Below are 13,699 nucleotides of genomic sequence, written 5' to 3'. Positions count from 1 at the left end.
GCCCCTGGCTGAGCCTCCATGTGCTCTCAGCCCCGAGCACGCAGCATGGGTCCGACGCGGGCTGACTGTGCATCTCGGGTGCTGAGGGCACAGGGAGGGCTCTCACCCCACGCACGCACGCACACCCAGCGGCAAGGCCGGCCCTCCCAGGGTGCGAGGCCAGCTCCGATCTGCCTGACAGCGGCCATCACCCGGGCACAGCAGGATGGCACTTCCCAGACATCGGCGGCCTGGGGCACGCAGAGGGGCTGGGGATGGCTCAGATTCTGGGCCAGTGGAGGATCTAGCCACAGCAGCTCTGGGCCGAGCGCCCCGTCAAATCTGTTCTCTCTCTGCCCTGGGCAGAGTGAAGGGAGAACCCGCTGGGCCCTGGCAGCGGCACAGGGAACCCGGTGACCCGTCCCCAGTGACAAGGGCCGGCTGCCAAGGTCCCAGAAGGTCAGAGGCTGCCTGCCACCGTCCCACTGAGCCAGGTCGGCACCCTGACAGGCGGCACTGCCCGGGTCCGTGACGCAGCCTCCACTTACGCCTTCTTAATGTCCTCGGCCGAGGCGTGTCTCTGCACGCCCAGGACTTCATAGTAATCCACCATGTTTCACGATGCTGGAACGGGTCCTAGGAGACAGAGGAGAGCAGTCGGATGCAGCTCTGCAGGGGGGCCCCGGGCACCGGGCGCGTAGATGAGACCCCCTGCCCCTCGGCAGCTGGTACACAGGGCGCCGGTGGGGGCGGGTCACAAGGCGGGCAGGTAAGACCCCAGCCCTCGGCAGCTGGTAGACAGGACGCCGGTGGGGGTGGGGCTATGGGCACAGGCCAGGCAGGCGGTGCCCCCAGGCGGCTGATGCTGAGAGGACTAATAATAGCCGCAGAGCAGGGCCAGCAGGCGGACGGCCCACCTGACCCCACTGACAGCCAGGGGCCTCCTGCGGTACCCCCAGACAACAGCAGGAGGCCTCACCTGTGCCTTAGGGCGGGCAGGGACCCTCCCACGGGAGGCGTGACCTCTCATCCACAGTGCAAACAGGGTGGGTGCCCGGGAGGCCCAGCCAGGCACCACTGCAGACAGCCTCTCCCTGCACGGGGCAGCAGTGGTGTCTGGGGCCCGGTGGCACCCACACGGCTCCGGGAAGGAAGCGGCCGGTGTAGGTGCCGAGGAGGGAGCACCCAGCTCCTACACCCCTGGCGAGGCAGCTACAGGCGGCTGAGGGGAGCCACGCACCCAGGAGCCCCGCCCCTCACGGCTGCAGGGCGGCACGTTCTCGGGCGGGAGGGGGCAAGTCTGGACGAAGGGCACCGACAGCTCGCTTCAGACGTGAGCTGAGCTGAACACGGCACGACACCAGGTGAACTAAGTCACAAGAGCACTGGAGAGCGCCGGGTGTGGGTGCAGGGAGAGCTGGGCCGGGTGCCGGGTGCTCAGCCAGTCAGCAGGCACGCCAGCGTCAGAGCAGCTGAGAGCAAAACCAGGCTCTCCTGAGAAGTTAGGCGTGAGGGGAGGGGCAGCATGCCTGGCCGAGCATGCCCGCTCCCATCTGCAAGGACCCAGGTTCAAGGCCCCAGTGCCCAGCTAAGGGGAAAGCCTCCTGGTGGTGAAGCATGCCTTCGGTCGCACCCCACCCCATCCTCGCTGCCCTCGTCTGTCCTACCTACCGAACAGAAGAGGAGAGAAGTGGCCCCTAGGAGCAGTGCAGAGCCCCAGGATCACCCCAGTGGCGACATACGGAGACCTTATAAAGAAGGTGCGGGGGAGTCGGGCACAGCGGGCTAAGCACATGTAGCACAAAGCGCAGGGACCGGCGTAAGGATCCCGGTTCGAGCCCCCGGCTCCCCACCTGCAGGGGAGTCGCTTCACAGGCGGTGAAGCAGGTCTGCAGGTGTCTATCTTTCTCTCCCCATCTTCCCCTCCTGTCCACTTCTTTCGTGCTATCCAACGACAACAACAACAATAAAAAACAAGGGCAACAAAAGGGAAAATAAATAAAAATTTAAAAAAAGAAAGCGTAAGTCAGGCGGTAGCGCAGCGGGTTAAGCGCAGGTGGTGCAAAGCACAAGGACCAGCGTAAGGATCCCGGTCCGAGCCCCCAGCTCCCCACCTGCAGGGGAGTCGCTTCCCAGGCGGTGAAGCAGGTCTGCAGGTGTCAAAAAGGGGGGGGGGGGGAAAGAAAGGAAAAGAAAAGAAAAGAAAAGAAAAGAAAAGAAAAGAAAGCAGGGCAGGCATGCAGGGCAGAGCCGTGGCACCCAGTCTCGGGACATCGGCTCTGCCCACAATCAGGTATGACCACAGGTCTCTCCGACCCACCGACGCGCACTCGGTGGGTGAAGCCAGGAGAGGAGGACCGGGGCGTCGCCGCAGCCGTGTCTCAGGCCACAGGGAGCTCCGCATGGTGAAGGCATCTCAGCCGGGGTTCTCGCCCTGGGGACACAGTCTAGGGAGAGGAGCCCTATGACCCTCCCCCCTCCCCAAACTAGGGCACCACATCAGAGATGTTACACGCCACTGTGCCTCTTCCTCAGAATGCCTCCCTGTCCGCCAGCAGCAGCCAGCTACATCCACAGACTGACAGCGGGGTCAGAACAGGTGGGTGAAACCTAGAAGTCCCCCAAGCAGGGAGCCAAGGTGGGCAGGTGCTTAGTGATGACACAGGCAAACAGAGCAAGAGCTGGGCAGAGACAGCGTCGTCGGGGCTGGGGAGACGGCGTCCTGCGATTCCTGGCTGTCTCTATCCAGTAACAGAGACAAGATGAAGTCTCTGCGACCTGTGTTCTCACCACAGACAGACACAGCGGGGATCGCCGCTCTAGCGGCCGCAGGGAGAGACACTGGACCGAGCCGAAGCACGAAGCAGGAAGCACGCTGATGGACCGATCGCCTCGGGTGGGAGCACAGGACCATGTGCCAGGGACCGGCCGCCGAGGGCACCGTGACCCCGTGACCCAAGCGCAGACAGAGCGAGCGGCGGGGAGGCTGAGCCGAGAGGCAGGGCAGCCCCCACGCGCCTCTGGCCACCCCCAGCTCAGACCCCCGTGTGGCAGGTGTCCCTCTGCCCCTAAAGTCAAAGGGAAGCTTGACTTGCACCCGCTCCTGCAGGCACCTGGCGAGAGACGGGGGGGGGGGGAGGGAGAGGGAAGAACATCAATCTGGGGGTGCCACTCTGCAGCCAAGCGCAGGACTGGTGTCACCCATCACCAAGTCCAATCCCGCCTCACCTGGGCCCGGAGGGGGGACACACCCCCAGCCCAGGACGGCTTTGTGCGGCCTGCCCCCCTTACCTCACAGCCGTGGTCAGGACGCCCCCCAGGCTCAGAGGCCGGCGCCCACCCCACCCCCCAAGATGGAGGTGCAACTCTGCCCTCTGGACTGAGCCCCCGGTCGCAGGCCAGGCCCCGCGGTGCTTACTCACTGGGGGTGGAGGCAGAGACAAGGACGCGGTGCTCCCCTGGGAAACGGCTTTGCGTGAGGAGCAAGCTAGGCCCTTGGTCTCCAGGTGAACGGGGTGTGGTGCTGACTGCCTGAACCCAGGCCCTATTTCAGGGGCCACCTGAGGGGAAGCCCCACCCATTCACCCAAGATACAGGCCCTCCCTCCCTGCAGGACAGGGGCAGTGCTGGGGAAGGCGGGGCGTCAGGGGTCAGGCCGAGGGAAGCGGCAGAGACAGCACATTGGTGACGCAGAGAGACTCTCCTTCCTGATGCCCTAAGGCCCCAGGTTCGACCCCCAGCACCACCATCAGCCAGAGCTGAGTAGGGCTCAGGGGGAAAAACTCTAAGATTAAAAACAGTCAGCAAAAAGAAAGACCTAAAGAAGATACCATAAAGTACTTAATCAGATAGTTTCGACTTGGACCTGGACACCCTCCTCACCTACTCCCAATTTCCCTTCCCCCAGTCACGCCAAGGCTAACCTCGTCAGACAGTAAGGACGGCAGACGCCAGACAAGGGCAAGAGAGCAAGAGACCGGCTCACTTAGTGATGGTCGTTTGGTCGCTCCCGGGCCACCCCATCACCCGGGGCCTAGTCAGGGGTCCTGGGTTCCCACACAGACGAGGGGGGCCCAGACCCTCACAGACCCCTCTCTGCACCATCACTGCTCACTGCCCTCAGGAGCGTCAGCACGAGTCCTGGGGCCTCTCCAGGCCCTGCCCTCACTGCAGAGCAGAATGGCGGGGACGCCCCACTCTCTGCAGGGAGGCCGCTCAGCCTGCTCTGCCCCTCGAGGGAGACGGGTCCTGACACGAGAGCAGCCTAGAAGGTTCCAGCTGTGCCCATGGACTGCGAGCTCAGACTGACAGGGACTCGGAGGGTCACACGGGTTCCTGTGCTGATGGGAACAGATACGGGCCCCGACCCCCCGGCCCCCAGAGCCCTGCTGCCCCTCTGTGACCCTAAACACACGACTTCCTGCCCCGAAGCTGGGGGTTTGAACCCGGGACCTCAGCCTCTGCACCCCCTCGGGCTCTGGCGACCCACTTAGCCCGCACGGCTCCAGCCGAGGACCCGGGTTCGAGCCCCGCTCCCCCTGCGGGCCTCGTCCAGGCGGAGGGAGGAGCTGACCTCTGGAGAGACAGAGAACCCGCCGCGGGGCCTCATGGGGGATGCTGGTGATAACAATGCTGATGGCAATGGTAACAGTAATGGAAGCTTCACGAGTGGTGGAGCAGGGCTGCAAATGTCTCTCTCCCTGCCTCCTCCTCCTCCTCGCAATTTTGATCTGTCCTTTCCAGGAAAAAAACAAAACGGCTGTAGTGCCGGCACCAAGCCCAAGATAACCCTGGCGCCCGGGAGGCGAAGGGAAAAGAGTGGGGCGGGCGGGCTTTCTGGCCGACTCACCTCGTGGGTCTTCTCAGGCTGGGCTTTAGGGCCGTCTTTCCGGCCCCTCTCTCGTGTCTCCCCGTCCCACAGCCCTGCTGAGCTCCGGCTGGTGGTGGAGTTGGGCTGGAACCCGGGGGGTTGGGGCCTCAGGCAGGAGCGTCTGCAGACCCCTGTGCTGGGCCATTACTGTTATTATTATTATCACTATTATTATCACTATCGTCTCCCCAGAGCCCCGCTGAGGAGCGTCTGCAGACCCCTGTGCTGGGCCATTATTATTATTATTCTCACTATTATTATTACTATCGTCTCCCCAGAGCCCCGCTGAGGAGCGTCTGCAGACCCCTGTGCTGGGCCATTATTATTATTATTCTCACTATTATTATTACTATCGTCTCCCCAGAGCCCCGCTGAGGAGCGTCTGCAGACCCCTGTGCTGGGCCATTATTATTATTATTCTCACTATTATTATTACTATCGTCTCCCCAGAGCCCCGCTGAGGAGCGTCTGCAGACCCCTGTGCTGGGCCATTATTATTATTATTCTCACTATTATTATTACTATCATCTCCCCAGAGCCCTGTTGAGGGAGTGTCTGCAGACCCCTGTGCTGGGCCATTACTGTTATAATTATTATCACTATTATTATTACTATCGTCTCCCCAGAGCCCCGCTGAGGAGGCGTCTGCAGACCCCTGTGCTGGGCCATTATTATTATTATTCTCACTATTATTATTACTATCATCTCCCCAGAGCCCTGCTGAGGGAGTGTCTGCAGACCCCTGTGCTAGGCCATTACTGTTATTATTATTCTCACTATTATTATTACTATCGTCTCCCCAGAGCCCCTCTGAGGAGCATCTGCAGACCCCTGTGCTGGGCCATTATTGTTATTATTATTATTATCACTATCGTCTCCCCAGAGCCCCGCTGAGGGAGCGTCTGCAGACTCCTGTGCTGGGCCATTACTGTTGTTGTTGTTGTTATTATTATTATTATTACTATCGTCTCCCCAGAGCCCTGCTGAGGGAGTGTCTGCAGACCCCTGTGCTGGGTCATTACTGTTATTATTATTATTATCATCACTATTATTATCACTATCGTCTCCCCAGAGCCCTGCTGAGGAGCGTCTGCAGACCCCTGTGCTGGGCCATTATTATTATTATTCTCACTATTATTATTACTATCATCTCCCCAGAGCCCTGTTGAGGGAGTGTCTGCAGACCCCTGTGCTGGGCCATTACTGTTATTATTATTATCACTATTATTATCACTATCGTCTCCCCAGAGCCCCGCTGAGGAGCGTCTGCAGACCCCTGTGCTGGGCCATTATTATTATTATTATCACTATTATTATTACTATCATTTCCCCAGAGCCCCGCTGAGGAGCGTCTGAAGACCCCTGTGCTGGGCCATTATTATTATTATCACTATTATTATCACTATCATCTCCCCAAAGCCCCGCCAAGGGAGCGTCTGCAGACCCCTGTGCTGGGCCATTACTGTTATTATTATTATCACTATTATTGTCACTATAGTCTCCCCAGAGCCCCGCTGAGCTGGGAGGAGCGTCTGCAGACCCTGTGCTGGGCCATTATTATTACACTGTTATTATTATTGTTATTATCACTACTATTATTACCATCATCTTCCCAGAGCCCTGCCGAAGGAGCGTCTGCAGACCCCTGTGCTGGGCCATTATTATTATTATTATCACTATTATTACTATCGTCTCCCCAGAGCCCTGCCGAAGGAGCGTCTGCAGACCCCTGTGCTGGGCCATTATTATTATTATTCTCACTATTATTATCACTATCGTCTCCCCAGAGCCCCGCTGAGGAGGCGTCTGCAGACTCCTGTGCTGGGCCATTATTATTATTCTCACTATTATTATCACTATCGTCTCCCCAGAGCCCCGCTGAGGAGGCGTCTGCAGACCCCTGTGCTGGGCCATTATTATTATTCTCACTATTATTATCACTATCATCTCCCCAGAGCCCCGCTGAGGGAGCGTCTGCAGACCCCTGTGCTGGGCCATTATTATTATTATTCTCACTATTATTATCACTATCGTCTCCCCAGAGCCCCGCTGAGGAGCGTCTGCAGACCCCTGTGCTGGGCCATTATTATTATTCTCACTATTATTATCACTATCGTCTCCCCAGAGCCCCTCTGAGGAGCGTCTGCAGACCCCTGTGCTGGGCCATTACTGTTATTATTATCATCACTATTATTATTACTATCGTCTCCCCAGAGCCCCGCTGAGGAGGCGTCTGCAGACCCCTGTGCTGGGCCATTACTGTTATTATTATTATCACTATTGTCTCCCCAGAGTCCCGCTGAGGAGCGTCTGCAGACCCCTGTGCTGGGCCATTATTATTATTATTATCACTATTATTATTACTATCATTTCCCCAGAGCCCCGCTGAGGAGCGTCTGCAGACCCCTGTGCTGGGCCATTATTATTATTATTCTCACTATTATTATTACTATCATCTCCCCAGAGCCCTGTTGAGGGAGTGTCTGCAGACCCCTGTGCTGGGCCATTACTGTTATTATTATCATCACTATTATTATCACCGTCTCCCCAGAGCCCCGCTGAGGAGCGTCTGCAGACCCCTGTGCTGGGCCATTACTGTTACCATTGCCATCAGCATTGTTATCACCAGCATCCCCCATGAGGCCCCGCGGCGGGTTCTCTGTCTCTCCAGAGGTCAGCTCCTCCCTCCGCCTGGACGAGGCCCGCAGGGGGAGCGGGGCTCGAACCCGGGTCCTCGGCTGGAGCCGTGCGGGCTGAGTGGGTCGCCAGAGCCCGAGGGGGTGCAGAGGCTGAGGTCCCGGGTTCAAACCCCCAGCTTCGGGGCAGGAAGTCGTGTGTTTAGGGTCACAGAGGGGCAGCAGGGCTCTGGGGGCCGGGGCGCCGGGGGGCCGGGGGGCCGGGCGGTCGGGGGGCCGGGGGGTCGGGGGGCCGGGCGGTCGGGGGGCCGGGGGGTCGGGGGGCCGGGGCGCCTGGGGGCCGGGGGGCCGGGCGGTCGGGGGGCCGGGGGGGCCGGGCGGTCGGGGGGTCGGGGCGCCGGGGGGCCGGGCGGTCGGGGGGCCGGGGGGTCGGGGGGCCGGGCGGTCGGGGGGCCGGGGGGTCGGGGGGCCGGGGGGCCGGGGGGCCGGGCGGTCGGGGGGCCGGGCGGTCGGGGGGCCGGGGCGCCGGGGGATCGGGGCGCCGGGCGGTCGGGGGGCCGGGGGGTCGGGGGGCCGGGGGGCCGGGCGGTCGGGGGGCCGGGGCGCCTGGGGGCCGGGCGGTCGGGGGGCCGGGCGGTCGGGGGGTCGGGGCGCCGGGGGGTCGGGGGGTCGGGGGGTCGGGGGGCCGGGCGGTCGGGGGGCCGGGGGGTCGGGGGGCCCGGGGGGTCGGGGGGCCGGGGGGTCGGGGGGCCGGGCGGTCGGGGGGCCGGGCGGTCGGGGGGCCGGGGGGTCGGGGGGCCGGGGGGTCGGGGGGCCGGGGGGTCGGGGGGCCGGGGGGTCGGGGGGCGGGGCGGTCGGGGGGCCGGGCGGTCGGGGGGCCGGGGCGCCGGGGGATCGGGGCGCCGGGCGGTCGGGGGGCCGGGGGGCCGGGCGGTCGGGGGGCCGGGCGGTCGGGGCGCCGGGGGGTCGGGGGGCCGGGGGGCCGGGGGGTCGGGGGGTCGGGGGGCCGGGCGGTCGGGGGGCCGGGCGGTCGGGGGGTCGGGGGGGTCGGGGCGCCGGGCGGTCGGGGGGCCGGGCGGTCGGGGGGTCGGGGCGCCGGGGGATCTGGGCGCCGGGGGGCCGGGGCGCCGGGGGATCGGGGCGCCGGGCGGTCGGGGGGCCGGGGGGTCGGGGGGCCGGGCGGTCGGGGGGCCGGGGGGCCGGGCGGTCGGGGGGCCGGGCGGTCGGGGGGTCGGGGCGCCGGGGGATCGGGGCGCCGGGCGGTCGGGGGGCCGGGGGGCCGGGCGGTCGGGGGGGTCTGGGGGTCGGGGCGCCGGGCGGTCGGGGGGTCGGGGCGCCGGGCGGTCGGGGCGCCGGGGGGTCGGGGGGTCGGGGGGTCGGGGGGCCGGGGGGGCCGGGGGGCCGGGGGATCGGGGGCCGGGGGGTCGGGGCGCCGGGCGGTCGGGGGATCGGGGGCCGGGGGGCCGGGCGGTCGGCGCGCCGGGGGCCGGGGAGGTGCGCGGCGACCCCAGACCCGCGCGAGCAGCAGCAGCCGGGACCCGCGAGCGCAGCGCCTCCGCCGCCGGTTGGGCCGGGCGGGCAGCAGCCAGGAGCCCCCGACCCCCACCCCGACCCCGGGACCCCCCCGACCCCGACCCGACGGCACCGCACCGCCCCGGCCCGCGACCCCCGGCCCCAGCCCTTGGTCCCCGCCGCCCTGGGCCCCTCCCGCCGTCCCCCTCCCGCTGTCCCGGCCTGACCCCCGCCCCTGCCCCCTGCCCCCTGCCCCCTGACCCCGCGCGCCCCTCACCGAGACGGGCCTGGCGGCGGCGGTGACAGCGAGCGTCCCTCGGCGGCGGCGGCGGCGGCGGCGGCCGGTTGCGCTTCCCTTTCTCTCCTTTCTCCACAACAAACAGGAAGTGCGTCACGCGACGGCGGCGCACGCACGTCGACTTCCGCCCGGCAGTGCCGTAGCCGCGCGTGCGCATGCGCGCCGGCCCCGCGCCCCGCCCCCTCCCCTGTAAAGGTCCCGGCGCGTGCGGGGCATTGCGGCTGCGCGGAGAGGGAGGCGGCTCGGGCGGGGCGGGGGGGGGCACCTGGGCACCTGGGCTCCTGCCCACCTGGGCTCCTTCCTGCACACCTCCTGGGCACCTGAGCACCTGGCCACCTGCTCACCTGAGCTCCTGCTCACCTGGGCACCTGCCCACCTGGGCTCCTTCCTGCACACCTGGGCACCTGCCCACCTGGGCTCCTTCCTGCTCACCTGGGCACCTGCCCACCTGGGCTCCTTCCTGCACACCTGGGCTCCTTCCTGCACACCTGGGCACCTGCCCACCTGGGCTCCTTCCTGCACACCTGGGCACCTGCCCACCTGGGCTCCTTCCTGCACACCTGGGCACCTGCCCACCTGGGCTCCTTCCTGCACACCTGGGCACCTGCCCACCTGGGCTCCTTCCTGCACACCTGGGCACCTGCCCACCTGGGCTCCTTCCTGCACACCTGAGCATCTGAACACGTGGGCACTTGCACACATGAGCACCTGCTCACCTGGGCCTCTGCTCACCTGGGCCTCTGCTCACCTGGGCACCTGCTGACAGGGGTACCTGCTCACCTGGGCACCTGCTCACCTGGGCCTCTGCTCACCTGCACGTGTCCACCCCCGAGCATCTGTGCACATGGACACCTGGCTCCTGCACTCGGTTCAGAGGCAGGTGTGGTCGCTGATGCCTGTCCCACCCCGCACTGCCCGAGGTCACGTCCTTTGCAGGTCTCCGCCCTGGTCACTGACCTACAGAAACACGAGCGCAGCAGAAGAGCCACCGTCCTGTCCTGCCGTGGAGCCCTGCCCGCGGACCTGGAGCAGGTGAGGGGCCGAGGGGGCAGTGAGGGCCCGGGGAGGGTCTCCGAAGGGGAAAGCCCAGGCATGGGGGCCGAAGGGGAAGGGGCCGACCTCCACAGGCTGGAGAGGCGGCCTGCCGCAGGGTGCCCCCCCCCCCCCCCCGGGCTCCGGGGCTCAGCCTCTGCTCCTTCAGGCAGCGGAGGGGGAAATGGAAAGGAAAGCAAGGGGGTCGGGCGGCGGTGCCCCTGTAAGGACCAGGATCCAGCCCCGGCTCCCCACCTGCAGGGGGAAGCTTCCCAAGTGGTGAAGCAGGGCTGCAGGGCTCTCTCTGTCTCTCTCCCTCTCTGTCTCCTCTCCTCAATCTCTCTCTGTCCTGTCCAAGAAACATAGGGGAAAAGGGCCGCCAGGAGCCGTGGCTCCTAGTGCCAGCACCAAGCCCCAGAGAGGCTAGTGCCAGCACCAAGCCCTGGAGGCAAAACAAGCAGACACTCTTGCAGCTGGAGAGGCAGAGTGAGGGTGTGAGGACCCCAGCTTCACATGAGCCAGAACCACACTACAGTCCCCACCCTTCAATTAATTTTTTTAAAAGTGGAGGGAGGGAGGCGGGCGGTGGCGCAACGGGTTAGGCGCAGGTGGCGCAAAGCGCAAGGACCGGTGTCAGGATCCCGGTTAGAGCCCCCGGCTCCCCACCTGCAGGGGAGTCGCTTCACAGGCGGTGAAGCAGGTCTGCAGGTGTCTGTCTTTCTTTCCCCTCTCTGTCTTCCCCACCTCTCTCCATTTCTCTCTGTCCTGTCCAACAACAAACAACAGCTATGACAACAGTAACAACTATAAGGGCAACAAAGTGGAAAAAATGGCAGTGGATTCCTAGCGCAGGCACTGAGCCCCAGCAATAACCTCAGAGGCAAAAAAAAAAAAAAAAATGAAGGAGCTTTTTTTCTGAAGCAGAGCACTGCTCAGTTCTGCCTTGTAGTGGTGTTGGGGACTGAAGCTTTCATGTCTCAAGCATAAAAGTTCTTTTTTTTCTTTTTAAAGATTTTATTTATTGAAAAAGATAGGAGGAAAGAGAAAGAACCAGATATTACTCTGGCACATGTGCTGCCGGGGATCAAACTCAGGACCTCTTGCTTGAGAGTCCAAGGCTTTACCACTGCACCACCTCCCGGACCACATTCTTTTTTAAGTATTTTATTTATTTTATTTTTGAGAGAGATGCAGAGAGAGAAAGACACAGAGAAACACCAGAGCATTGCTCAGCTCTGGCTTATGGTGGTATGGGGGATTGAACCTGGGACTTCGGAGCCTCAGGCATGACAGACTCTTTGCATAATCACTATGCTATCTACCCCTGCATGAAAGTTCTTTTGCAGAGGCCAGGCAGTGGTGCACTCTGTTGAGCTCACATGTTACCATGTACAAAGTCCCAGGTTCAAGCCCCTGGTCCCCACATGAGGGGGGAGTGCCCCACGAGTGCTGAAGCAGGGCTGCAGGTGTTTCCCTCTCCCTCTCTCCAACACACTCCCCTCTCTCCATATATATATATCCTTTCCCTCTTGACATCTGTCTCCATTCAAGATAAAGTATTTTTAAAATAAAAACAAATAAACAAATAAAAATAAAAAAGAAATCCCTTTTGCCTAAACAGAATGCTGTCTACCCAAGCTACAAAAACCATTTCACTTTGCTTCATATTTTAATTATTTGTATGTGGGAGAGACCAGAGCACTGCTCTGGTAACTCTGGTAAAACAAATAAATAAAATGATAAATCAGAAAGAAACCACTCTGGGGCTCACTGGGAAGTGGGACTCCCACCCTCAGTAGCCCAAGCAGGTTGCCCAGTGGCGCAGAGCAGAAGCAGGAGCATCTGGCAGGCTCGGACCCCAGCCCTCTGACACCTGTGTGCCTCTTCAGTGCCACCCACGTGGAGCCAGCCACCCAGACGGAGCCCTAATGCAGTCTGGCCCAGCCTAGACTTCATGCCTGATTGCATCTCTCTCTCTCACACACACCAGGCGAATCCAGGCCTGACTGCATCTCTCTCTCTCAGTCTCCCTCTCCCTCTCTCTCTCTCTCTCTCTCACACACACACACACACACCCCAGGCGAATCCAGGCCTGACTGCATCTCTCTCTCTTCCTCTGCATCTCCCTCTCTCTCTCTCTCTGTCACACACACACACACACACACACACACACACACCAGGCGAATCCAGGCCTGACTGCATCTCTCTCTCTCTCTCTCTCTTTCTCTCTCTCTCTCTCTCTCTCACACACACACACACACCAGGCGAATCCAGGCCTGACTGCATCTCTCTCTCTCTTTCTCTCTCTCTCTCTCTCTCTCTCACACACACACACACAGGGCGAATCCAGGCCTGACTGCATCTCTCTCTCTTCCTTTCCCTCTCCCTCTCTCTCTCACACACACACACACAGGGCGAATCCAGGCCTGACTGCATCTCTCTCTCTTCCTTTCCCTCTCCCTCTCTCTCTCTCTCTCACACACACACACACACACACACACACACACACACACACACACACACGGCGAATCCAGGCCTCCTGACTGCATCTCTCTCTCCCTCTCTCTTTCTCTCTCTCTCTCACACACACACACACACACACACACACACACACACACACCAGGCGAATCCAGGCCTGACTGCATCTCTCTCTCTCCCTCTCTCTTACACACACACACACACACACACACACACACACACACACACACACACACCAGGCGAATCCAGGCCTGATTGCATCTCTCTCTCACACACACACACACACACACACACACACACACACACACACACACACACATACACACACACCAGGCGAATCCAGGCCTGATTGCATCTCTCTCTCTCACACACACACACACACACACACACACACACACACACACACACACATACACACACACCAGGCGAATCCAGGCCTGATTGCATCTCTCTCTCTCACACACACACACACATACACCAGGTGAACTCTAAGCTAGTCAGCCAGCAGCTCCCGGCTCTCCAGTGGGCGGCATCCCGTGAGTCCCCATTCATTGGGGAAGCTGACGATCCTTCCTAGCCGACTGAATCCACATGGATCCCAGTCACTTTCAAAGCCAGCAACAAGCAGCTCCTGACAGCTTTCAACCTGACGCTGTGGACTGGCTACGGAAGAAGGGCAAACACTGGAAGAAGAAGTGGGTGGCATCCCTCCTTCCCTGTGGGGCAGCCTGTCCTCCAGCCAGTCCTCACTGGCCGTAACAGCCCACCCACCCACCCACCCGCAGCCCTGGCCTCCCCGGAAGTGCTGAATCACCCGGAATGCTGAATCAGACTGGTTTTCTTTTTATTTATAAAATAAAAAATATCAACAAGACCATAGGGGTACAATTCCAC

General features: G+C 62.0%; 2 protein-coding genes across 5 annotated transcripts in view; both read right to left on the bottom strand.

Moving 5' to 3' along the window:
* DNAJB6 (DnaJ heat shock protein family (Hsp40) member B6) overlaps positions 1-9,427 on the bottom strand; it is a 38,163-nt gene extending 28,736 nt beyond the window's left edge. For all 4 annotated transcript variants that reach the window (XM_060196859.1, XM_060196861.1, XM_060196860.1 and 1 more), the window contains exons 1-2: positions 9,275-9,427; positions 528-615 (exon numbers count right to left, since the gene is read on the bottom strand). In XM_060196859.1, the coding sequence (XP_060052842.1) occupies positions 528-592 (65 nt within the window). In that variant the 5' untranslated portion in view covers positions 593-615; positions 9,275-9,427. The remainder of the gene's footprint in view (positions 1-527; positions 616-9,274) is intronic.
* LOC132539742 (basic proline-rich protein-like) lies at positions 7,694-9,452 on the bottom strand. Its single transcript, XM_060195687.1, has 2 exons — positions 9,379-9,452; positions 7,694-9,284 (listed from the first exon to the last, which is right to left on the bottom strand). The coding sequence occupies exons 1-2, from the start codon at positions 9,450-9,452 to the stop codon at positions 7,694-7,696; spliced, it is 1,665 nt and encodes a 554-aa protein (XP_060051670.1).
* Between the last annotated feature and the right edge of the window lie 4,247 nt (positions 9,453-13,699).

This window comes from Erinaceus europaeus, chromosome 8, assembly GCF_950295315.1.
Source record: "Erinaceus europaeus chromosome 8, mEriEur2.1, whole genome shotgun sequence".
In the NCBI taxonomy this organism is placed as follows: Eukaryota; Metazoa; Chordata; class Mammalia; order Eulipotyphla; family Erinaceidae; genus Erinaceus; species Erinaceus europaeus.
This window is presented reverse-complemented; position numbering and strand designations above follow the sequence as displayed.